The sequence below is a fragment of the Arachis ipaensis genome, chromosome B4, assembly GCF_059453495.1.
Source record: "Arachis ipaensis isolate K30076 ecotype BB chromosome B4, ASM5945349v1, whole genome shotgun sequence".
Lineage (NCBI taxonomy): Eukaryota > Viridiplantae > Streptophyta > Magnoliopsida > Fabales > Fabaceae > Arachis > Arachis ipaensis.
The window spans coordinates 113961330-113987140 of NC_142439.1; the positions used below are offsets into that span (position 1 = coordinate 113961330).

The 25811-nt window shown below is 36.6% G+C and overlaps 1 protein-coding gene across 2 annotated transcripts; it reads right to left on the bottom strand.

Moving 5' to 3' along the window:
• Positions 1–16242: 16242 nt before the first annotated feature.
• On the bottom strand, positions 16243–25731 carry LOC107639563 (uncharacterized). 2 transcript variants are annotated; one of them, XM_016343100.3, is made up of 24 exons: positions 25504–25731; positions 25268–25404; positions 24394–24478; positions 24216–24269; positions 23672–23763; positions 23490–23593; positions 22887–22962; positions 21698–22151; positions 20568–20906; positions 20290–20496; positions 20070–20168; positions 19908–19980; positions 19656–19783; positions 19271–19562; positions 18941–19182; positions 18738–18862; positions 18519–18636; positions 18289–18344; positions 18081–18174; positions 17822–17999; positions 17370–17441; positions 17181–17287; positions 17020–17082; positions 16243–16619 (listed from the first exon to the last, which is right to left on the bottom strand). In XM_016343100.3, the coding sequence occupies exons 1-24, from the start codon at positions 25549–25551 to the stop codon at positions 16512–16514; spliced, it is 3351 nt and encodes a 1116-aa protein (XP_016198586.1). In that variant the 5' UTR covers positions 25552–25731; the 3' UTR covers positions 16243–16511. The 2 variants fall into 2 exon arrangements, 1 of the variants encoding a protein (XP_016198586.1); XR_015881427.1 differs by having other exon boundaries at positions 16296–16619; positions 17822–18003; positions 18084–18174; positions 25504–25730.
• Positions 25732–25811: the final 80 nt, after the last annotated feature.

Sequence of the window (25811 nt, forward strand, 5' to 3'; positions counted from 1 at the left end):
TCAGTTATTCCCATCTTGACTCCAGCGTCCTTGCAGAGCAGAGAAATCACGCTTGGATAAGCCAACCTGGCCTCTCTTGAATTTTTGTTAGCAATCTTATAGAGCTCTGTTGAAATCAGCTGATGAACCTCCACTTCCTTTCCCATCATGATGCAATGAATCATCACTGCTCTTTTAACTGTGACTTCAGAACGGTTGCTGGTGGGCAACAGAGAACGCCCAATGAAGTCCAGCCATCCTCTGGCAACTGGTTTGAGATCCTCCCTCTTGAGTTGATTTGGGACGCCCTTTGTGTTGGTGGTCCACCTGGCTCCAGGAATACAGATGTCCTCTAGAATCTTATCCAGGCTAATGTCTGCTCTCATCATCCTCCTGTTGAAGGAGTCTGGATCATCCTTTAGCTGAGGTAGCTTTAGTATCTCTCTGATCTTGTCAGGGGTGGTATGAACAATTTTTTCCCTGACCATGGTCCGAAATTCGTAGCAGGCAGTTCCAGATAGTCTTTGCTTGTCAGTCTGCCACATATTCGCATAGAACTCCTGGACCATGTTCCTTCCTACTTTCGTTTCAGGATTAGCTAGGACTTCCCAGTTCCTGATTCGAATTTGCTCCTGGATCTCCGGATATTCGTCTTCTTTCAGATCGAATCTAACTTCCGGGATCACTGATCTCAGACCCATTACTTTAAGATAATGGTCTGAATGTTCTTTAGATAAGAACTTCCCTTGATTCCAAAGTGGTTTTGGAACGCTCTCTTTCTTGCCTCTAGGAGTGTATTGTTTCCCTTTGGGAGCCATGATCTTAGTGATCTCGGAAAAACACACCAAACTTAGAGGTTTGCTTGTCCTCAAGCAAAAGAAAAGAAAGGAGAGGGATAGAAGGAGATTGAGTAGCACTTGTTGATGAAGGAGGGGGGAGGCCGAGCCCAATTTAAAGGGGTGGGGGGTGGGTTTTCGAAAAATTGGAGGAGATAAGATAAAAAGATTGAGTTGAAAAAGATAAGATAGAAGATAGAGATTAATTTTGAAAAGATATGATAGATTTTTGAAAAAGATAACTCTGAATTTTGAAAAAGATAATATGGATATTTGAAAAAGATATGGATTAGTTGAAAAGATTTTTGAGTGAAAAAGATAGATTTGTTTTCAGAAAAGATTTTGAAAAGAGTTGGATTGAATTTGGAAAGATGGATTTTTAGAAATTAGGGATTTTAGAAACCAGGGTTCTTGATATGTTCATGTAAAAATCATGCATTGAAGCATAAAATTTTGAAATTAAAATGGAAATACGTGTGGGATTACTGGATTTGGCTCCTCCCTGTCCTCCTGGCGTTTGAACGCCCAAACACTGCCTGTTTTGGGCGTTCAGCGCCCAAATGCTGGTCTCCTGGGCGTTCAGCGCCCAGTTGCTGCCATTCCTGGCGTTCAACGCCCAGTGGGTGGCCATTTCTGGTGTTGAACGCCCAAATGCTGCCATTACTGGCGTTCAGCGCCCAGTGGGTGCCCATTTTGGGCGCTGAACGCCCAAAATGCCCCTTTACTGGCGTTTTCTTGCCATTGAGCTCTTTTACTCTGTTTTGTGTGCCGAGGTCTTCTGTAAATGATTATTTACCTTGTTGTCAATGAACTCTTATATAAAAAATAAAGATAGAAATAGGGCAAAATGCTTAGAGGATTGTTGCCCCATGGCTGGGTTGCCTCCCAGCAAGCGCTTCTTTATCGTCTTTAGCTGGACCTTGCTGAGCTTTTAATCTAGCTTCAGCCTTGAGCATTCTTGCTCAGTGTTGCCTTCAAGATAATGCTTGATTCTCTGTCCATTGACAATGAACTTCTTATCAGAATCAATATCTTGAAGCTCCACATAACCATATGGTGACACACTTGTAATCACGTATGGTCCCCTCCACCGGGATTTCAGTTTCCCGGGAAATAGCCTGAGTCTAGAGTTAAACAACAGGACCTTCTGTCCTGGTTCAAAGATTCTAGATGACAGCTTTCTGTCATGCCATTTTTTTTATTTTTCTTTATAAAGCTTGGCATTTTCGAAAGCTGTGAATCTGAATTCCTCTAGCTCATTTAGCTGAAGCAATCGTTTTTCTCCTGCTAATTTGGCATCTAAGTTTAGGAATCTGGTTGCCCAGTAGGCCTTATGTTCCAGTTCCACGGGCAAGTGGCATGCCTTACCATACACGAGTTGGTATGGAGAGGTCCCTATAGGGGGTCTTGAATGCTGTTCTGTAAGCCCACAGAGCATCATCCAAGCTCCTTGCCCAATCCTTTCTACGGGTATTTACTGTCCGTTCCAGGATTCTCTTTAATTCTCTGTTAGAGACTTCAGCTTGCCCGTTGGTTTGTGGATGATATGGAGTGGCCACTTTGTGGCGAATTCCATACCGAACCATGGCAGAGTAAAGCTGTTTATTGCAGAAGTGAGTGCCCCCATCACTGATTAACACTCTAGGGACACCAAACCTGCTAAAGATATGTTTCTGGAGGAACTTCAGCACTGTTTTAGTATCATTGGTGGGTGTGGCAATAGCCTCAACCCATTTTGATACATAGTCAACTGCCACCAGAATATAAGTGTTTGAGTATGATGGTGGGAAAGGTCCCATGAAGTCAATTCCCCATACATCAAACAACTCTATTTCCAAGATTCCTTGTTGAGGCATGGCGTAACCATGAGGCAGATTACCAGCTCTTTGGCAACTGTCACAATTACGTACAAACTCTCGGGAATCTTTATAGAGTGTGGGCCAATAGAAGCCACATTGGAGGACCTTGGTGGCTGTTCGCTCACCTCCGAAATGGCCTCCATATTGAGATCCATGGCAATGCCATAGGATTCTCTGTGCTTCCTCTCTGGGGACACACCTACGGATAATTCCGTCTGCACATCTCTTAAAGAGATAGGGTTCATCCCACAAGTAGTACTTTGCATCAGTAATTAGTTTCTTCTTTTGTATTCTATTGTACTCCTTGGGTATGAACCTTGCAGCTTTATAGTTTGCAATATCGGCAAACCATGGTGCTTCCTGAATGGCAAATAGATGCTCATCAGGGAACGTCTCAGAGATCTCAAGAAAGGGGAGGGACGTCCCTTCCACTGGCTCTATCCGGGACAGATGATCAGCTACTTGGTTCTCTGTCCCTTTTCTGTCTCTTATTTCTATATCAAACTCTTGCAGAAGCAATACCCATCTGATGAGCCTGGGTTTTGAATCCTGCTTTGTGAGTAGATATTTAAGAGCAGCATGGTCAATATACATAATCACTTTTGATCCTACTAAGTATGATCTGAACTTGTCAATGGCGTAAACCACTGCAAGTAGTTCTTTTTCTGTGGTTGTGTAATTTTTCTGGGCATCATTTAGAACGCGACTGGCATAATAAATGACATGCAGAAGCTTGTCATGCCTCTGTCCCAATACTGCACCAATGGCATGATTACTGGCATCACACATTAACTCAAATGGCAATGTCCAGTCTGGTGCAGAAATGACTGGTGCTGTGACCAGGTTAGCTTTCAGCGTTTCAAACGCCTGCAGGCATGCTGTGTCAAACACAAATGGCGTGTCAGCAGCTAGCAGATTGCTTAGAGGTTCTGCGATTTTTGAAAAATCCTTTATAAACCTCCTATAGAATCCTGCATGCCCCAGAAAGCTTCTGATTGCCTTAACATTGGCAGGTGGTGGTAATTTTTCAATTACCTCTATTTTTGCTTGATCCACCTCTATTCCCTTGTTTGAGATTTTATGCCCAAGAACAATTCCTTCAGTCACCATGAAGTGACACTTTTCCCAGTTTAAAACTAGGTTGGTTTCTTGGCATCTTTTCAGAACAAGTTTTAGGTGATCAAGACAGGAGCTGAATGAGTCTCCATATACTGAGAAGTCATCCATGAAGACTTCCAGAAATTTTTCCACCATATCAGAGAAAATAGAGAGCATGCATCTCTGGAAGGTTGCAGGTGCATTGCATAGCCCAAAGGGCATCCTTCTATAAGCAAACACTCCGGATGGACATGTGAATGCTGTTTTCTCTTGATCCTGGGGATCTACTGCAATCTGGTTATAGCCTGAGTAGCCATCCAAAAAGCAGTAGTAATCATGACCTGCTAGTCTCTCTAGCATCTGGTCTATGAATGGTAAAGGAAAATGATCCTTTCTGGTGGCTGTATTGAGCCTTCTGTAGTCAATACACATGCGCCACCCTGTAACTGTTCTTGTAGGAACCAGTTCATTTTTTTCATTATGAATCACTGTCATGCCTCCCTTTTTTGGGACGACTTGAACAGGGCTCACCCAGGGGCTATCAGAAATGGGATAAATAATCCCAGCCTCTAGTAATTTGGTGACCTCTTTCTGCACCACTTCCTTCATGGCTGGATTTAGCCGCCTCTGTGGTTGAACCACTGGTTTGGCATTATCCTCCAATAGGATTTTGTGCATGCATCTAGCTGGGCTTATGCCCTTAAGGTCACCTATGGACCACCCAAGAGCTGTCTTGTGTGTCCTTAGCACTTGAATAAGTGCTTCCTCTTCCTGTGAATTTAAAGCAGAGCTTATGATCACTGGAAAAGTGTCACCTTCTCCTAGAAATGCATATTTCAAGGATGGTGGCAGTGGCTTGAGCTCTGGTTTAGGAGGTTTTTCCTCTTTCAGAAGAAAGTTCAGAGGCTCTTTCATGTCCCCTGAATCCTCCAAATCAGGCTGAACATCTTTAAAGATGTTTTCCAACTCTGATTCGAGACTCTCAGCCATGTTGATCTCTTCTACCAAAGAGTCAATAAGGTCAACTTTCATGCAGTCTGTTGATGTGTCTGGATGCTGCATGGCTTTGACAGCGTTCAACTTGAACTCGTCATCGTTGACTCTCAGGGTTATTTCCCCCTGCTGGACGTCAATGAGGGATCGTCCAGTTGCTAGGAAGGGTCTTCCTAGAATGAGAGTAGCACTCTTGTGCTCCTCCATTTCCAGCACAACAAAGTCAGTGGGAAAGGCGAATGGCCCAACTCTGACAATCATGTCCTCAATCACGCCTGATGGGTATTTAGTGGAACCATCAGCAAGTTGGAGACATATCCGGGTTGGTTTAACTTCTTCAGTTAAGCCAAGCTTCCTGATAGTGGATGCAGGTATCAGGTTGATGCTTGCCCCAAGATCGCATAAAGCTGTCTTGGTGCAATCACCTTCTAATATGCATGGTATCAGAAAACTCCCAGGGTCTTTAAGCTTTTCAGGAAAGCTTTTCAGAATGACTGCACTGCATTCTTCAGTGAGGAGAACTCTTTCTGTTTCTCTCCACTCCTTTTTATGACTCAAGATCTCTTTCATGAACTTGGCATAAGAAGGTATTTGCTCAAGTGCCTCTGCAAATGGAATCTTTATTTCAAGAGTCCTTAGATAATCTGCAAAGCGAGCAAATTGCTTATCCTGCTCCTCTTTCCGGAGTTTTTGAGGATAAGGTATCTCGGCTTTATATTCCTCAACCTTAGTGGTCAAAGAAGCCTTTTTAGAGGGGTTGTTATCAGCACTTGTGTGTGTCTGATCCCTCACTGGCAATTGAGTACCAGAGTCAGAAGCTGGAGTGACGTTAGACGCCAACTCACTGTCTGTTCCTGGCGCCTGAACGCCAGAAATGTGCCTATTTTGGGCGTTCAACGCTGGATTCTGCCCCATTGGGGCGTTCAACGCCAGATTCTTGCCCATTTCTGGCGTTGAACGCCAATCCTGCCTTGTTTCTGGCGCTGAACGCCAGTTTTGGGCATGGTCTGGGCGTTCAGTGCCAGCCTTCCACCCATTTTCTGGTGTTTTAGTGCCAGAATTATTTTTCCCTGGGCTCTTACTGTCCTCAGGGGAATCTTTGATGGGTCGCCCATTTCTTGAATTTTTGATGCTTTGAGTGGGGTATTTAATGTTTTCCCACTTCTTAATTGAGCTGCTTGGCATTCTTCTGTTATTTGCTTTGATAGCTGCTGCTTTGTTTGCTTAAACTGTTCGTCCATATGTATATTAGCTATCCTTGTCTCCTGTAACCTGTCTTTGAATTCAGCTAGCTGCTTTGTTAGAAAATCTAATTGCTGATTGAATTCAGCAGCTTGTTTTACAGTACTGAATTCAGCAGTTACTGTTTTAACCTCTTCATTCATGGAAGGGTTGCTGCTTAGATACAGATGCTGATTCCTGGCAACTGTATCAATGAGCTCTTGAGCCTCTTCAATTGTCTTTCTCATATGGATAGATCCACCAGCTGAGTAATCTAAAGACATCTGAGCTCCTTCTGCAAGCCCATAGTAGAAGATGTCTAACTGAACCCACTCTGAAAACATTTCAGAGGGGCATTTTCATAGCATCTCTCTGTATCTCTCCCAGGCATCATAAAAAGATTCATTATCTCCTTGTTTAAAGCCTTGGATGTCCAGCCTTAGCTGTGTCATCCTTTTTGGAGGGAAATATTGATTCAGGAATTTTTCTGTCAGCTGTTTCCATGTCCTTATGCTAGCCTTAGGTTGGTTATTTAACCACCTCTTAGCTTGATCTTTTACAGCAAATGGAAATAGTAACAATCTGTAGACATCCTGATCTATTTCCTTATCATGTACTGTGTCAGCAATTTGTAAAAATTGTGCCAGAAACTCTGTAGGTTCTTCCTGTGGAAGACCGGAATACTGGCAACTTTGCTGCACCATGATAATGAGCTGAGGATTCAACTCAAAGCTACTAACTCCAATGGAGGGTATGCATATGCTACTCCCATATGAAGCAGTAGAGGAGTTAGAATATGACCCCAGAGTCCTCCTGGACTGTTCATTTCCAGTTATGTCCATGATGGATCTATGGATATAACTTGGACTGATTTACCTTTTTATTTATTTTATTTTATAAGAAGTAAATACTTAAATAAAATAAAATAACTAAAAGGAATTTGAATTTTGAAGTTAAATATTTTTTTTTGTTTATATAAAAAAGAAATTAATTAGTTAATAAAAAAGAAATTTTTGAAAAAGGGGGACGATATTTTCGAAAATTAGAGAGAGGGAGAGTTAGTTAGATAGTTTTGAAAAAGTTAAGAAACAAACAAAAAGTTAGTTAGTTAGTTGAAACAAATTTTGAAAAGATAAGAAGTTAGGAAGTTAGAAGAGATATTTTAAAAAGATATTTTTGAATTTAGTGAGGAGAGAGAAAAACAATAAGATAGCACAAGATTTAAAATTTTTAGATCTAATGCTCCTTGTTTTCGAAAAATTTGGAGGGAAAACACCAAGGAACACCAAACTTAAAAATTTTAAGATCAAGACACCAGGAAAACTCAAGAACACTTTGAAGACTCACACGAACACAAGAACATGAAGAAAGAACACCAAACTTAAAATTTTTAGAAAACCAAACCAAAATTTTCGAAAATCAAAGGGAAATCAACAAGAAAACACCAAACTTAAAGTTTGGCACAAGATTTAATAGAAAAAATATTTTCGAAAAAGAAGGGTTTGAAAAGAGTATAAAAGATTCTAACCCAATTACCAAGAACACAGATTAACGCTCTAGCCAAATGAGTTATGGGACCTTCAAAAATTTTAAGAAAGATTATTTTTGAAAACACCAAACTTAAAGTTTGGCACAGGATTTAATAGAAAAATTATTTTTGAAAAAGGTTTTTTTAAAAAAATATGATAGCCAATTATCATGAACATAAACACCACGTTCTAAATAACTGAGTTATCAATTTAAAGTGTTTTAACAAGGAATAAATAATAAAAGACTCTAAACCAAAAAAGAAAGATTTTTCCTAATCTAAGCAACAAAATAATCCGTCAGTTGTTCAAACACGAACAATCCCCGGCAACGGCGCCAAAAACTTGGTGCACGAATTGTGAATCACACTTTTCACAACGCGTACCACTAACCAGCAAGTGCACTGGGTCGTCCAAGTAATACCTTACGTGAGTAAGGGTCGAATCCCACGGAGATTGTTGGTTTGAAGCAATCTATGGTTATCTTGTAAATCTTAGTCAGGAAGTCAATTATGTTTATCAGTTGAATTGTGAATAACCAGTAGAGCATAAATTAAAGGTTACTTGTTGTGCAGTAATGGAGAATATGTTGGAGTTTTGGAGATGCTTTGTCTTCTGAATCTCTGCTTTCCTCTGTCTTCTGATTCATGCACGCACGTCCTCCTATGGCAAGCTGTGTGTTGGTGGATCACCGTTGTCAATGGCTACCTTCCATCCTTCCAGTGAAAACTACGCTCACGCGCTCTGTCACAGCACGGCTAATCACCGGTTGGTTCTCGATCCGGTTGGAATAGGATTTACTATCCTTTTGCATCTGTCACTAACGCCCAGCCTTCAGGAGTTTGAAGCTCGTCACAGTCATTCAATCCTTGAATCCTACTCGGAATACCACAGACAAGGTTTAGACTTTCCGGATTCTCATGAATGCCGCCATCAGTTCTAGCTTATACCACGGAGATTCTGATTAAGGAATCTAAGAGACGCTCATTCAATCGTATATAGAACGGAGGTGGTTGTCAAGCACACGTTCATGAATTGAGGAAGGTGATGAATGTCACAGATCATCACCTCCATCACAGTTAAGCGTGAATGAACATCTTAGATAGGAACAAGCGTGTTTGAATGGAAAACAGAAATACTTGCATTAATTCATCGAGACACAGCAGAGCTCCTCACCCCCAACAATGGGGTTTAGAGACTCATGCCATCAGAGAATACAAAGTTTAGATCTGAAATGTCATGAGATGCAGAATAAGTTTCTAAAAGTTGTTTAAATACTAAACTAGTAGCCTAGGGTTACAAAATACGAGTGGACTATGATGGATGATGCAGAGATCCACTTCTGGGGCCCACTTGGTGTGCTGGGGCCCACTTGGTGTGTGCTGGGCTGAGACTTTAAGCAATTCACGTGCAGAGGCCATTTGTGGAGTTGAACGCCAGTTTTTATGCCAGTTTGGGCGTTCAACTCCAGTTTTTGATCCTTTTCTGGCGCTGGACGCCAGAATTGGGCAGAGAACTGGCGTTGAACGCCAGTTTACGTCGTCTATCCTTGTGCAAAGTATGGACTATTATATATTGATGGAAAGCCCTAGATGTCTACTTTCCAACGCAATTGGAAGCATGCCATTTCGAGTTCTGTAGCTCCAGAAAATCCACTTTGAGTGCAGGGAGGTCAGAATCCAACAGCATCAGCAGTCCTTTTTCAGCCTAAATCAGATTTTTGCTCAGCTCCTTCAATTTCAGCCAGAAAAATACCTGAAATTACAGAAAAACACACAACTCATAGTAAAGTCCAGAAATATGAATTTTTCCCAAAAACTACTAGAAATAGACTAAAAACTAACTAAAACATACTCTAAACTATATGAAATTATCCCCAAAAAGCGTATAAAATATCCGCTCATCACAACACCAAACTTAAACTGTTGCTTGTCCTCAAGCAACTAGACAAATAAAATAGAAGACTAATAGGTTGAGAAGCTCAGATTCTAATTAGATGAGCGGGACTAGTAGCTTTTTGCTTCTGAATAGTTTTGACATCTCACTTTATCCATTGAAGCTCAGAGTGATTGGCATCTATAGGAACTCAGAATTCAGATAGTGTTATTGTGGTAAATTTAGAAGAAAATGACAACCAAGGTTTAAGATTTGATAATGTCAATCAGAACGGTGGAGCAATTCCTAATTATGATGTTCATATACCTAGACATGGTCAAAATGCTGATGATATGTTGGAAAGACTTAGGCAAAACAACTTGGGGGCATCATAATCTAGCTAGAAATGTCGAACAAGTGTTAAACTGTTTGGGATTTAATGTTGGTTGTTTAAATAGGTCATATTTTGTGTCCGCTTTTCCTGAATGTGTCCAACAAGAAGAGCTTCCAAGAGGTTGGAAAATTCCAAAATCTCTTACCACTGATCAAGGAACCATGTTTATCGGAAAAAAGGTCATGGAATATGCCAAGTCTAAGGATATAAAAATGCTTTCTTCTACACCGTATTATGCCTAAGCCAATGGACAAGTGGAGGCAGCGAATAAAATTTTGATTGCATTAATTAAAAAACACATTGGAAGGCAGCCAAGAAATTGGCACCAAAATCTCAGTCAAGTTCTTTGGGCTTATCGAAATTCTCCAAGAGGTTCTACTAGAACCACCCCGTATAAGTTAGTTTACGATCATGATGTGGTGTTGTCAATTGATATTAATCTGCAAAGTTTAAGGGTGGCTAGACAAGATGAGATACCAGTAGTAGATTATTTGAATTCTTTGCATGATGAGCTCAATGAACTAGATGACGAAAGGTTGAGAGCTTTAGAGCGGGTGATTCAACAAAAAGAGATTATGTCAAAATCATACAACCGCCGTGTTAAAGCAAAGACAATTGCAGTTGGAGATTTAGTGTGGAAAACAATTTTGCCTATAGAAAAAAAGTCAAAAACTTATGGTAAGTGGTCTCCAACTTAGGAAGGACTTTATGTGGTTGACAAGATTTATTCTGGAAATACCTATAAGATTATTGAAGTCAGATCAGGAAGAAGAATTCCTTCAATAAATGGCAAATATTTAAAAGTATATAGACCAAGCATACATGAGATAAACATTTCACATGTTTAAGGACACGAAAGTATCCAGTTAAAGTGTCAAAGGGAAAAAATAAAGCGCTAACTAATATTTGCAATTCAGTTTGTAAAAGCTAACATGTCCTTGTGATTTCTTTGAATTGTAAGTTCCATTGACAGTGTAAAGCATTAAGATTATGAGACAAATATGTGTCCAAAGTATCAATTTAAAACAAGAGTCAATACAAAAAATAACTTATCATTTTGTGAGTGCAGTATAGTACATGCCAACATATAGAACTAAAATTTTAGTGAATAAACCTGTATGAAGCTAGAGGCATGTCAATAAATGCACATTTGATTTAATTTGACAGCACTTGAGGCAAATGCACACAAGATGGCATGCACCAGTGCAACCTGACATGGACAGATATGGAGGTCATCCCAAATGAAATACAAAAGAGGTCACTGTGATATTAATAATTGGTTTAGTGTGAAATAACTTCCCAAAAAATAGCAAGTGTCAAATCTCCAAAATAAGGATAGAGTGCATACAAAAGCAAGTAATAAACAAAACTCTTAAAGTTCCAAAAAAGTGAAGATTGCAGGGACATATTAAAATCACAAAGGTTCACATAAGAAATGTAAGACTAAGTTTCAAAGATCTCCTTCAAGCAAGTAGCTTCAGTTTGGAGAGCAGTTTGGAAGTTCCTGGCTTCTTTGGCAGCTTCTTGTGAGGAGAGCATCTTCTCTTCAAGTGACTGTAAGGCCGCATTGCTACTGTCAAGTATGCTACTTGCTTTGGCAAATTGACCCTCATTCTTTATCAAAGCAGCATCTAGCCTATTTTTTACTTCTCTCTTGACAGTCAGTTGTTGTTCCAAGTCTCAAATTACCTCAGATAACTCATGAGTCCGATCTTTAGCTTTTGTAATATGGGCAGCCAGAGTAGTTTTGGCAGTCTCAAAAGAGGAGGTGTCTTGTTTCAACTTAGAAAGAGTTTCAATTGATTGTTGATATGATGAGATAGCTGCTTGAGAATCCAAAAATTTGACATAAAGGTTCTTATAAACCTTCTGCAAATGAGCCAACAAAGGATCAATAGTTTCAGGATGTGGTGTAATTGAAAAAGTTTGAAGAATATCAGAAAGCTGAGCCTTAAAGTGCGGATCGGTAGCAAGTGTCAAAACAGGTTTGGATAGAATGACACTAAGTTGTTGAGCCAATGGAAGCAGGATGGAATTGTCAACAATCTTGGTTGTGGGAGGTGTAGTATGAAGCTGCTCTGTTGGAAGGTGACTTTGAATGGTAGAGCAAGATTCAACTATGGCCTTCGGTGTATCCATGCTACATTCATATGCTTCATTCAGACTTTCTAAATCAGCCAATAAATTATTCACCACATTAGGGGTCTGACCGTGATTGGAAGTGATTGGTATTTGTTTTTCTGACCGCTCACTTGGGGGAATTTCAGAATTTTGAAGCTAAACAAAAATACAAAAGAAAGTGTTAACATAAAAAAAAGGAGATACAAGAAAGAGATACTAATAATCAGGCTAAATGATATGTCATACCTTATCGGTATTGGCTTTAGGTGTAGACTTGTTGCCCTGGAACCTATTCACAATGTGTTGAAGATCAAGGTCTTGAATTTTTTCAATTTGCTTTCTGCTGACTCAACTGTCTTCTAATCCTCGAGGTCTTGCTGAAGGAGATGCTTTACCAGACTTCTTTGTGTATATATTTGCCAGCTTCTTTCTAACAGTAAGTGGCCCCTTCACTAATATGATCAATTTTAATTTAACTAGATTTTTTTTTAAATGTAAGTAGAAATAATTGTTATCTTGTGCCCATATTAATTAGGAATAATTTAGCTTTTGGATAATTTTTTATTGGATTTTTTAATGAAGAATGCAATTCTAGGATCCCTGGCAATGCTCTGAAGCAACGTTACACAAATGCAATAGAAAACAAAGGGATTTGCTTAGATTATATACACATTCTCCTTACTTTTAACAACGATCAATCTAGTAGATAATGAATATTTTCATGTTTCATTTATGAATTTTTTCTTTTTTAATTCACGAATGTTGGCAAGCAGTATTAAGTCTTGTTTCATGTTAAATACTTGCTTACTGCTTAAACCAAATAAAACCCATATAAGTTCAATTTCATTTTTTTTCTACCTTTACAGCTTGTTTGTTGATCGTTGACAATCTCGGCACCTAATACTTGGATTTTTTTTAATCTGCATTGTTATGGCAACCTCAAGCCACCATCTGTCAACAAGTCCTCCTTCTTCATCTAAAGTGGCAATTTGTGATAAGTCTGTTGTCAAAAATGGCAAAGATTTTGCTCCTGAACAAGAGGCCTCAAAATCAAAGATATGGGAATCTCAGGTGCTACTCTCTTTAACCATTGACGGTGTAGATTCAGCTTTCGTTGGCCCTATTATCTCTCTCAAAGTAGCAAACAAGATAAAAAAAATACTTTTCCTGGTCACCCTCAAAGAAAATCTGTTGCTTTTCAAGACTCCATTCCCATTGGATACTTCGACTCTAACAACAGACTATTCAGAAATCCCCAAAGACCAACTTTGAAGGTTACCATGCTTGGTTAGGTAGGTTGAAACTGAGAAGATGACCCTGTGGAAAGAGATTGGGATATATGATCTAATTCAGCTTAGTAAAAACTCTTACACTGTTAATTTAGAACTAATGAGAGATGCATTGTATTTCTGGGATGAGACTTCACATACTTTTCACACCCCATATGGCATGATTACTCCTACTCTTCTAGATGTAGCTACGATAACTGGCCTACCTCCCTTGGGAGAGAAAATTTTAACTACTACTCAGTCAACCACAGGAGTAGCGTATGCCATTGATATCTCTTCCACCACCTACCAGAGCTTCATTCTTAATAACAAAGGTCAAGATGGAGAACCTGTTTCTAATAATGAGCACATAGCCTTCCTTCTCTATTGGTTGAATGGCGTTGTTTTCTGTGCCCGGAGTATTCAAGTCGAAGTCACTTATCTCCCATTGGCCATTATGTTAGCCGAAGGTAAGAGGCTGTGTTTAGCCAAATTGTTTCTAGCTCAACTATATCTTACTCTAGATTGGATCACAGACCTTATGAGGGAGAAGAAGAGGATCACTAATGTTAACGGTCCTGTTTGATTTTTTCAATTGTGGATGTCCGCTATTTTTTAATCTGAGCTACAACCATGTTTGACCCAAAAAGGTCCTACAGATTCTGTTATTGCAGGACACCATCTGCTCAACTTAGTTTTTCCTGACAAGTTAATGGCCTCACATGATAAGATGAAACACTTCTTCTGTGCTTTCTACTACTTGCCAGAGAAAGACCACAACATTAATCTGACTCCTTTTGCTAATTGTCAAACCGGTCCAAAATGGTTGACGCGATCTCTTATCCTAACTAGGATTACACAGAAGGAAAGTATCACTATTTGGTCGCAGTTCTTGACTCCCCAATTACTTTTTGCTGGATTCTCAGGTAAAGATGACCTAAGAAGAGTAGCTTACATGCCAAATTGCCATTTCTAGACAATTTGGGTTAGCTCAGGCCATTTTGTCTCCTTACCATCTTTAAGAGTCACAATCTTTGCATGTCAAAGCTACTTCATTAGAAGATCTGTTGCACATTCAGAAGGATAATGCTTCACGGAGAAATAAATTCCACCTATTCCCTTTTAAATCTTGCCAGTTGACCACATATTCATTCTTCTCTTGGTGGAAGACCTGTTACTCTTCCATTAAAGTTGCTTTCAGTACCTATTGTCAAAGGATGACCACTGTTCTTGTAATGCAACAAGTGAGAAGAGCACCAATCATCAAAAAAGGTAATTACAACTAGATCATTTGATCATTGTGATTTCAAAAATTATGGTCCTCTATGTGTTATTTTCTTCATGGATAATGCCTTCTAAGAATATCACAATGGTACATGTTTTATTATTATTATTATTATTATTATTATTATTATTATTATTATTATTATTATTATTATTATTATTATTATTATTATTATTATTATTATTACAGAGAAAAAAAGGAGAATGCTCTTCAGAGTAAGATTTTAGTACTCATAGTCATGAATAACACGAGGGATATTTTGCATGCCATTTTTGAGATTAGAATTCCTCTGAATCAACAATGAAAAAGAGAAAGATAAAAATGGAACTTGCAATGAAATCCTACCTGAAATATCAGAAGATCTAGATACAGTAGAATCCTTATGAATAGAAGAAGAGCACTGGAGTAGATAAAATTTGGGAGAATGGGAGGCACGAAATTAAAAAAGAAGCCTTTTGGCATTCAAACACTAACGTATTCTCCCTCACAAGTATTACAAGAAGATAAGAGTACTCGGCTATTTTATTTTTTGTTTAGCCAAAATAAAAATAAACAAATAATAAATAAATAAATAAAATAACAAAGAAAAGAGAAAGAGTACGAGTACTCTTGTGTGCTTTTTAAGTGGCGTTTCAAAATATCATTCTTGTCAATACGTATTGTTATTTATATTTATTATAAAAAACAATTCTTTTCACTTTCAATCACTGTACGACTTCAAGTGAAAAATTTTGGGGGCATTATATTAGACAAAATATAATTTTTATAAGAAAATTATAAAAAGAAATAGTTAGTTACATGGTGATGTCACCATATATAATATTTATATCTATTTTAAATTAAATTAGATCATTTGACAGTTGATTATCTATTTGATTTTTGAAATTCACAAGAGGTGCGGGAACGATTACGGGCCAATCTAAATTTTCCGCAACAAGTGTACAAATGGTAACTGTTAGCTGACATTAGGTTAGTCTATAAATAAAGCTTTAGGAACACATTGTAAGGAGTTGGAGTTCAGTTCTTCTTGAAAAACGCTTAGAAACCCAAAACGCTCTCAACCCCTTGGCATCACAGAGTAAAATTGGGAATCTTAAATAATTTCTCTGAACTCGAATGCTTGTACTTTGCTTTTTCCCAATTTTTATTAATAAAATTCCTCTCCTCTACTTTTACGTCTTCTTATCTTTTACGTTCATGTTTCTTCTTTCATCTTCTTTTTAATTTCTTATTTGTTTTAATTTCTGCAATTTATTTTACCTCTAACATCTCGCATTTTAATTTTTATTGATAATAAAATTGCGACATTAAGATACCCACATTTTCTTTTAAACATTAACAAAAATTTGAGTAAAATAATATTATAACCCAATATTCTACGCGTAGCGTTCGCAGAACCTCATATAATGCTATAAGTAACGAATATTTAATTTTTACGAGAAACGTTAGACTGCTAATACTCTTTATTAATATTTAAAATTTAGTATTTAAAGTCGACCGAGTACTAACCAAAAACTATGAAATTCTACTTTGTCGAGGTGTTGTGTGTATATGTTAAATACATTTTGAATACGACATTTATCCAACACACATATTTTTCGGATCTATGTTTTAATAAAAAATAAATAATTTTTCAAACATACTTAGACATATTTAAATATCATTATATATCAACATATTCAACTTTACTTTTATCATATATTCTTAAAAAGATTTTAAAAATAATATATATTATTATTTATTAAACAAAAATTTATTTTAAATACTTTATATCATTTAAAAGAACATTAAAAAAATAAAAAAAATAAATTTATATTTAAATTTCAATAAAATATCATTACAATTTAAGGAAATTGCTTTCAAGAATATAACGAAGAGCACAAGGGAGAACCGTGTAATGTGCAAAATCTTTATGCTAATCATATGCAAAGAATAAAACGAAAAACAAAACCAATGGCCACACCGGCCACACATATATAATATACAAGACAAGATAATAAATACAGAATTGATTGAGCAAACCAAGGCCCCCACACCTTTTTTCTTTTTTCTCTCTCTATATTTGCCACCATTTCCTCCTTTCCATGGTCTTCACTAGCTCATTTGCTAATGATGCAAAATCTTCAGCTCCACTTTGCAGTTCTGCAGTGCGTTGGCTTATTCTCTGAATCAAATTGAGCAGACAAATTTCAGTTGAAACTGAAAACTTATAAAAATATGTGAAAACTATATATATGTGAAACAAATGCACCCTAATGATACTTTCGGCTAAGATGTTTTTAAGTTGCCAAAAAGCCAAAAACAGTTGCAATTCCCAGGAAAAAAAAAATAGATAAATCAAAATAACATGCATATGTCAATAATCATAAATCATTTTATCCATCCCTCATAATTTCACTAGCCACAAGACAGCAGAAACAAGGAAATATCAAAGATTTACTTCATCATATAACAAGAATATAGCCTTATCTCACTAGGTAGTGTTGGTACTCCATCTTATAAGTAAAAAATGTTATTATAGAAGTTGTGTAAGTTGGCAACGTGAGATCACATAAAATTTCTACCTCCAATTTTTCCTGCCTCTCCACAAGCTTGTTTCTTGCTTGGCCAGCAGCTGAAGAAGCATCCTGAAATCACACATTAAACGACACATTTTAATAATTGAAATCAACAGAACACGAAGAAAGAGAAAGGAATCTCAAAGAAAAGAAGGATAGAACATTACCCCAGTTTTTCTATAAGTAGCCATTATTTCTTCAGGAGTTCTAAGTCTTGGTTTCACATCATCACTAGTTGCACCTTCAAATAGTTTCTCCCTTTCTCGCAAGTTATCTGCACAAAAATATATAAAATTGTTACCGATCTGGCGACCTTTCTAGTTCAAATATGAGACGAATATTCGAATGTGGTTTACCTTTCTGTTTGTTCTTAACATTAGGTGAATACGTAGACACCTCGGTTATGGGCTCATCTATTTCAATGTCATCTGTACCACAATGAAGCAAGTTTTGATGTTCTGTGTTTTCAAGACTACAAGTGTCATATAGGTTTGTCATACAAGAACTAAGAAATCACTAAATTGGCTTGAATGTTGCAATAAATTTGGTTATGTTGACTAAACCATCCTTTGTCTCTTTTCATTGATTTGTGATTACTATATTAATTGGGGTAATAAATATCAGGGTTAAACTAAAGAGAACATGTTTCATAGATATTCACAAATGACAAATAATCTTAGACAACATATATATATTGATAAAAACTAAAAGACACTTATTCATGGACAAGATGGACAAGAGGGCGAGTCATATTACCAACAAACAAAATAATGAAAGGTAAAAATGGATAGACGGTTTGGCAAGAAACCTATATTGAGTTCCAATTCATCTGAAACTGTTTGATGAAAATCTGACCGGGGGGACTTATAGAATTTGTCTTCCAAATGCATGAAATTGGAGGGTTGAATTTTAATCATATTGGTTGGAGAGGCTTTCCCTCCTTTAAATCCTTTGACAATACCACCTAAAATTCCTGGTGCAGAGATCTGTGCCAAGATGATTAAGCTGATTAGATATACAAATAGTGGTGGATTTAGGATACTAAATAAAATCAGAGAAACTAAAACCTGTTTTTTCTTCTGGCTCGAAGAAAATCTAAAGGCAGCATCAGCAGCAGCTGCAAGAACTTTATCATGAAGACAAGGCAAACGCTCCAGATTCCTAAAATAGTATAGAAAATTCTTCATTCAACTTTTTCTTCCTTATTTCCACATGTAAACAAGGAATCCGCGATTCCACATTATTAATAAATTCATTACAAAATAGCAAAAATACCTGAATTTGTCTTCACCGGCTAGTAATGAGATAAATGTCAATTCAGAACCATTAGCCTGTAAGTTATCAGCAAGAGATGAACGATTTGAAGACTCAGTTGCTAAATTGTAAGCTGACTGAGTATTTGACTAGAATATCAGGTATGTTTTACATAATCCCATAAAAAATGGAAGAAGCAAAATGAAGAAATAGAGTCCCAGGAAATGTTAAAGTTCTAAAGAATATTATACCAGTGCAATATTTCCATTATCATCAGAACACAAGGTTTTGTCCATATTCACTTTATAATTCCACCTTAAGATTGATAATAAAGAGCTTTCTGTAACCAATTCCAAATCTGGTAAAGACCTGTCAGACAAATGCTAAAAATTATCAATACACATTATTAGCAAAATCAATAATTACTTATTGCAAGGTAAAACCCTAGAACAAAGCACTAGCGCTTCCACCTGATCTCAAATATTCCAGTCTGAAGCAACGATAGTAGCCCACAAAATTTGTCATCTTTCTTTAAAATTGTAGTCCAATAGTAGGACTTGGTATCTTTCACTTTTCGAATTGGTTTCTTATTTCCCTGTAACAATATTCATCAAATTTATTTAAAAACAATGCCAATGCAAGTACTAATTGTCATGATAATCAGTTAGAGGACCTGTATCAATGATTTTGCAGAGAATAGCCGCAATGAATTCTCACAGCAAAGCAGAACAAGTGGATCAAAAAGTAAATCCCCAGCAGCTGTTACTTCCGAAGAGGAACTTTCAGCCTCTGATGAATTTATGCCAGTTGAGTTACTTTCTCGAACAGGTTCATCAGGGCTAGCACTAGCAGTATCCTTCAAGGGCTCCTCCTCATGTCTGTCATTTGTTGCTTCAGTAGTCGCGATGCTATCCTCTGTAATACAAAATTCTCTTAGAATTTCGAATCAAATCTAAGTGCAGTAAAACTTGCAATATATTGAATTGATGAAAATTGAACTTGCCTATAACATGTATTGAAATTGCAGTTGATTCTTTCACGTGTAATGGTTGGCTGGAAATCATTTTACCAGTATCACCTTCCACTATATTAATCTTTCCATCCCGAGACAAGATGAATATTATTTCTTCAAGAGAGTTGCCTGTGCTTGATGTTTCTGATTGCTTTGGACTATTCAAAGCACTATGGAATCGTGCTTGTTCTTTCCAAATCATTGAAGTGATTGGAGAGCTTGAGATTGGTACACCGTCGATCATGAACAAAACTGACATTGAAGTCATATCACAGACTGCAACCTGAAAAGAAATAATTATTAAGCAAGATGCATCAATATATATATATAAAGCAACAAGAAACAAAGTGAATTGACTAATAAGAGTGATACTCACACGGCCACTTGAATATCCAATAGCAAGTTTTGTTCCAGAATTTGAAAATGATAATGCTTGTACTGGAGAACCAAGAAGGGAAATAACAGCACTACAATGGGTTCCCTTTCCTTGTGGAGATTCATGGACTGCAATACAAGTTTAACAACATAAGTAACTAATTACGTTTTCTGAACAAATATTTACAAATACCATATGTGAAAAAATGGGGAAGGTAAGGTTCCATGATGATGAGAGAAATCTAGAGATCACCTTCACTCTTTGTTTCTGTGACAAAATGACAATTTCTCCCATCAGAATGGCCTTGGAGGTCATAAATGCAAACCTATCAAATTCATCACACAGCAAAGGATTAAGTATAGGACAATAGTGTATTGCCTTTGATAGCTTAACTGATTAAGAAAGATTTCTGACAAGACCGCTCTCATTGCCAATAGCCAAAAGTAGGGAGACCGAGCAGAAGTCCAATTTTGTCACTGGAGCACTTGAACCAGCCACTTTTATATCTTTCACCTACCAAACACACAAAGAAAATGTTAAAACAAATAGATATAGAAAATTCACTTACACCCAACATAAGGATATGGTTTCTATTTCTATATATTTGGAGAGAAAATACTTGTGGAATTCTTACCTCTCCCTCTATGTAGCAAATATAAGATAAGACTGGATGTGTAGCATCACAGACTAGGACAGATCCATCCGAATAACCAGCAAAATAAACTCTCTCAATCCCAGAACCTTTAGGTGTGGACAAATGGCTGGGAACACCACCAGTCAACGGCCAATTTGAAGGAGTTGCTAAACTAGGTGTTGAGCCTGTTCTTAGAACTGAGGCTACCTAAGACAAAGGAAACAAGTCATTAGAGAAGCACAAAACAAACACATCACCTGCAAGTCATTAGAGATTACCTCAGTTAGAATCTTAGATGAAGTTGACTCACTGGGCAACCTGACAAGTTGTGTAACAGTCAAAGAAGGATCAGCAATAGGTATTAGCACTGGAAACTCCAAAGCATCTATAGATGGGGTCCTGTTCTGCTGAGATGTTAATGCAGACAGGTTATCATTATCATAAAAATGTAGCTGTCCAGGGTTTGTCAACACAAAAAGATCGGCTTTGGTGTTCAGCTCCATTGCCCCGGCTCTTGGCAGTAAAATCAAGTCTGCAAAAGAGCCACTAAGGGTAAGGTCTGCACGACTGATGCATTTTACTGTCTCCATCCCAGATGACCATTCAAGAGTTAAAACCTGCAACAATACTTTAAAGTTTAGGGGAACACAACAAATATGGTTTAAAAAAATACTAGTGAAAAGTGGAATATCATCAATTCAATGTTTACGACAAATGAAAAAAATTTTCCCACAACAAAGTCAACAGCATCATACATTTATAATTGGTTGTTAGAAATTCTGCTGATAAAGGGTAAGAAATTAATGAAAATATATAGGAGGCACACCCATAATTTAGTTAATGCGAGGGTAATCAACCAGATTGACTATATCATATGGAATATTCTCCATTTTAAATATTTCCTGCATAATCTCATTAGGTATAGAAGAATGATTAGATTATAATATAATTTTTAGACAAAAAGATGTTACCATTAAATATTTCTAGTTGCTATAGTTTCTAGACATTCTTACATTTTTAACTGATGTTGTACGGCTGTCTTAGCTTGTCTTCTTTTAAAAGGATCAGATGCAAAGTGACAGAGGACACACTTCATTTCTGTATGTCACAACCTCTGTCTGCTAAAGTTTGAGCTATAGCTTACAAGGCAAAGACAAAATCATAGATTTTAACATTACATTTACAATATGTTCCTTTACGCAAGAATGGCTATATCTCACATGCCACATCATGCAAGAGCCAGTTAGGCTTGACACATGTTCAAATTTAACTTATATAATGAAGGATAGCAAGTATAATATTCTATTCTATTTGAAGGCACATGAATGGCCAAATTCTAACAAAAAGAAAAAGATACAAATTTTAAATTTGAAAACCAAATAGTAATAGCCATGAACAAATTACTCACAGTCAAAACTTCTTCAGATCCAATTTCATCACCACCGTAGACAAACAACTGTCCATCACAATCACTACGGGATTTTTGGTTGCTGGACCATTGCAAGACAATGACCGGGAGTCTTCTTTCTGCACTTGACAATTGTAGCTTAACAACATTTTTAGATGAATTTTGTTGACCTTTAGAAGGTGCTGTGGATGATAAATTCCAGAAAAGGATATCTCCATCTAAGTATCCCACAGCAAGAATGGACCCACTCAAAGACGCCCAGCACAGAGCACTTATCTCTTTGTCACCAAGATTTTGTTCAATACTATCGGATGGAACATTGGTGTCTGGTTCAACGGATGAGTCACTACCTTGATCCTTCAATTGGAGATCCTTTCCTCCACCAACGAACACGATTTTAGATTCAGCTATATCCCAAAGAATTAGCAGTCCATCCTGAAATGCAATCAACAGTCTGCAAAAATATAGAAAAATACCGGAATTCATTTTAAGTTGAACACATTCAGTATCAAAACACATTTTCCCTTCACTTTCTAATATCATAGACAAAAGGAGACATGACGCATCAAATACTGATGGAGACTGTTGATATTGTATTCAGATAATTCAGTCAATTAGTTGTTAGGTGTCAATTAGATTAGATTAGGTTAGTCAATTAGCTGTTAGGTGTCAATTAGGTTAGATTAGAATCAATTATGAATGATTATGTTTTATCTTTAGTAGGTATTGTAATGATTAATTAGTGTATATAAATATATGAGCTGAGGAGTTCAGAAACCTCAAGCTTTTCACATTAAATCACTGTCTAAACAGAGACATTATTCACTGGCTTGAAATGATTTTGCCATGGTTTCAATCAGAGTTCAAAGATATGGCTATTATTAATATGATAGAAACTACATGCTGCTTTTGTTTCTAGGAAGAAGAATATGAGTTATACGAAAACACTTATGCTCACTATAGATTGTAGTAATTTTGAAAATTGAATACAGAGAGAGATAAACTTAACAAAGTTAAACTAGAAAGTGCAAGCAATAATAGGAAATTTTACAGAAAAATATATATATTTTTCCTCTGGCATTGCTTGGATAAATCTCAAATTTTGAAACTAATAGACAGATAATTAACGCTAAATACCTATATGAGCTTTTATGACAAAAAATAAGAATATAAACTACGTATCTCTTGCCTGTTCCCAAAAGACGAAGGTTGTGAAAGAATTCCTACAATTGGTTGGTCACTGTAATCTGAAAACCCGGCAGCTTCTATCAAAAGAAAGCAAAAATGGAAATGAGCAAATCTTAAAGCAAAGAAAGACAAATAGCTCAAACATAAAATCATCTGAAAACATTCAGACATAGCAGTTACATAGTATTTACTTCATTAAAAGAGATTCAAGGAAACTCAAAGAGTATGTGTGTTTTTTTGTTTGTGGGGGGGGGGGGGGGGGGGTTTGAAGGGACTAATATGTAATATCTGATCATTTGACAGTAGGGCAGAGCCTCTCATGTTTTAAGGGAGGCAATGCCCCCCCTAAACTTCAAATTTTTTCTTATAAACTGTGTGTAAATTTTGGTTTAGCCCCCTTAAAACTTTTATTTTTATTTTAATCTCTTTATATTCGAAAATTAAACTTTGGCCCCTCTCCAAATTTTATGCTAGCTCCGCTCCTGTGACAGAGTAATCTTTGATAGTTTGATAAAATGCATATACACACATCTTTAGAAAATGCAGACCGTATATAGCATTTATCAGTCATGAAACTAACGTCACAAATGAAGTCATGAACTACCTCTTAGAAATTTTGCAGACAAATCATATGATGACTTAAGTAGTTGTCCTTCCTCAGCTTCAAACTTTACCACAGAAAATGATCCATGCTCATCTCCGACATAACTGAATATCATAATAAAGTAAGAAGTTATTCATCATAATCAATTGAAGTTAACCACTACATAAACAGAACCAACATACATGAAGTGGGAGCCACTAATTACAGAGAAAGCAGTAATGTTCGATTCCCATTCTAAAGAACAAACAAGGCTTCTGCTCTCGAGACTCCAAATCTGCAAAAACATAAATTAAAAAAGTAAAAAAGTAGAAATAAAAATAACATTAACAAATAAAAGTAACACAGCCAGCATTCTTCTGGCTACACTATAATTGGCATGGAAATCTAGGTCAATCACCTTACTAATATTAAATCAACCATAACCTTATATTCTGAATTGTTCATTTCATAAATAATCATGCTTATCATTGTTCTTTCAGCAAATTCACAATGAGCAAAGAGAAAATGAAGCCAAAATATCCATGATACAATGCAAATACATAAAATACAGACAAAAGTAAAGAAACTGAAGAACTAAAGTATATAGGCTATTTGAAGGGAACTTGGGAAAACAAGAGAAGCACCCAATGATATCAAAGTTTTTAAATCTTTCATTGCCCAGCAATGCCTTTAATTAGAAATCCGTACTAACATCACAGAAAATGAATTCTATGAGAACAAAGTTACCTGGATATCATTGTCATTTAATACACCAACTAAGTACCCCTGGTTCTGAAGGAACTGCAAATGCCAAAAGAATCCATGCATCAATATGCCTCTAATTTTGGGAAGAATCATCATAAGCTTAGAAAGGTAAGATTTATACAATTTTGCATCATATTTGAGAAATGCAGATGAAACATACCTCCAAGTGCTTATAAGGCAATTGCTTAGGAGAAATCAAAATTCCCTCAATATTATCACCGCCAATCACCTTTAGTCTTCCATCCCTGCCATCAATGTAAGCAATATAAGCACCCAACATCCAGTTAATAAGAACATTCATTTAGCAGGCTAATCGATAATAGGATATTAGAATATGACTTTCATCCATGTACATGGTTTACATTCAGCTAGATTTTTTTTTTTGGTATGATACATTCAGCTAGATTTAACGCTAACAACATGCACACTTCTTCTAATTATCAAGTGCATAAAAAGAAATTTACAGAAAATAAAAGCAACTTATTTTCATATATGAATTATTTTTTCAAAATTTCAGAAACTCTTTTTTTTTTTCTCATTGACATCTTTTTAAGATATGGGAGCAGTGCAAACTAAAGTAACATAGCATCCATAGTATAGAATCTATATATGTACAAGAATAAAAAGCAATATGCAACTATACTTATCACAGATAATTAGAATGTTTCAATTACCAAGTCTAAGAGTAATTTTTTTTCCCTAAATTGTTGAATCCATTTCGTTTCTCAATGACATCTTTCTATGCAGGAACATTGCAATATCTAAACATCTACGGTATAAATATCAAACCATCAACAACAAAAAATAGTCAATATCAAATGAATTACTTAACAACACCGAGTTCCAAAGATTAAACTTCTCTAAATTGCCTAGTTCATTTTCCTAAGCATTATACTACTAAACAATATAGCTTACAAATTGACCAAAATTATTGTAGCTAACAGCTTTTATATTATAAGTTTATAAACCATCCATCAAAATAATAATAATAACAGTAATAATAAATAGATTGAGAGGAAATTAAATGAACTAACAGCGTTCCAATAGCCAACAGTCTCTGAATGGAATCAAAGGCGAGAACTGAAGCCGTTGATGGAATGCCATAGTGGATCACAATTCTTGGATCCAACTCACTTGACTTCAAGCCTCTATGGTGTTGGAACTTACTATGCTGAAATAAATTCAAAAAAATTAAATTACAAGAATTTCAAACCTATAAAAAAGAACCCCAGGAAGAAATGAAGTTGAAAGAAAAAGGAAGTTTTGTTACGTTGGAATGGTGGAGCACAGCTTTGTGCAACAACTTCTTGGCGAACATGGTGGGTTGGTGGTGTCCTCGTCGTAGTCGTTAGGTTTGTGTTTGAGAATTTGGTTTGGGTTTTTCCTTTTGGATGATCAAACCAATGCTAATAGTAATATTTTTTCCCTTTTTGCATTCAAAAATCAAAATTCTTTGCTTTTTCTTTCAGCTCTCTCATCAGTCAGTCACCCAGACCCAGCCAGTCAATGAAACAGAAATAGAAAATAGAATATGCTTTATATTAATTAAAATATATAGCATATAAATTCAGAAATTTC

What these genes read in the sequence shown, in the direction of transcription:
- LOC107639563 (XM_016343100.3), bottom strand. Translation starts at nt 25,551, where the DNA reads ATGTTCGCCAAGAAGTTGTTGCACAAAGCTGTGCTCCACCATTCCAAC. An exon ending in CTGCAAAATCATTGATACAG is followed by an intron (nt 18,863 to 18,940) that starts GTCCTCTAACTG and finishes ATATTGTTACAG; the next exon opens with GGAAATAAGAAACCAATTCG. An exon ending in CGAGCCAGAAGAAAAAACAG is followed by an intron (nt 18,000 to 18,080) that starts GTTTTAGTTTCT and finishes ATCTTGGCACAG; the next exon opens with ATCTCTGCACCAGGAATTTT.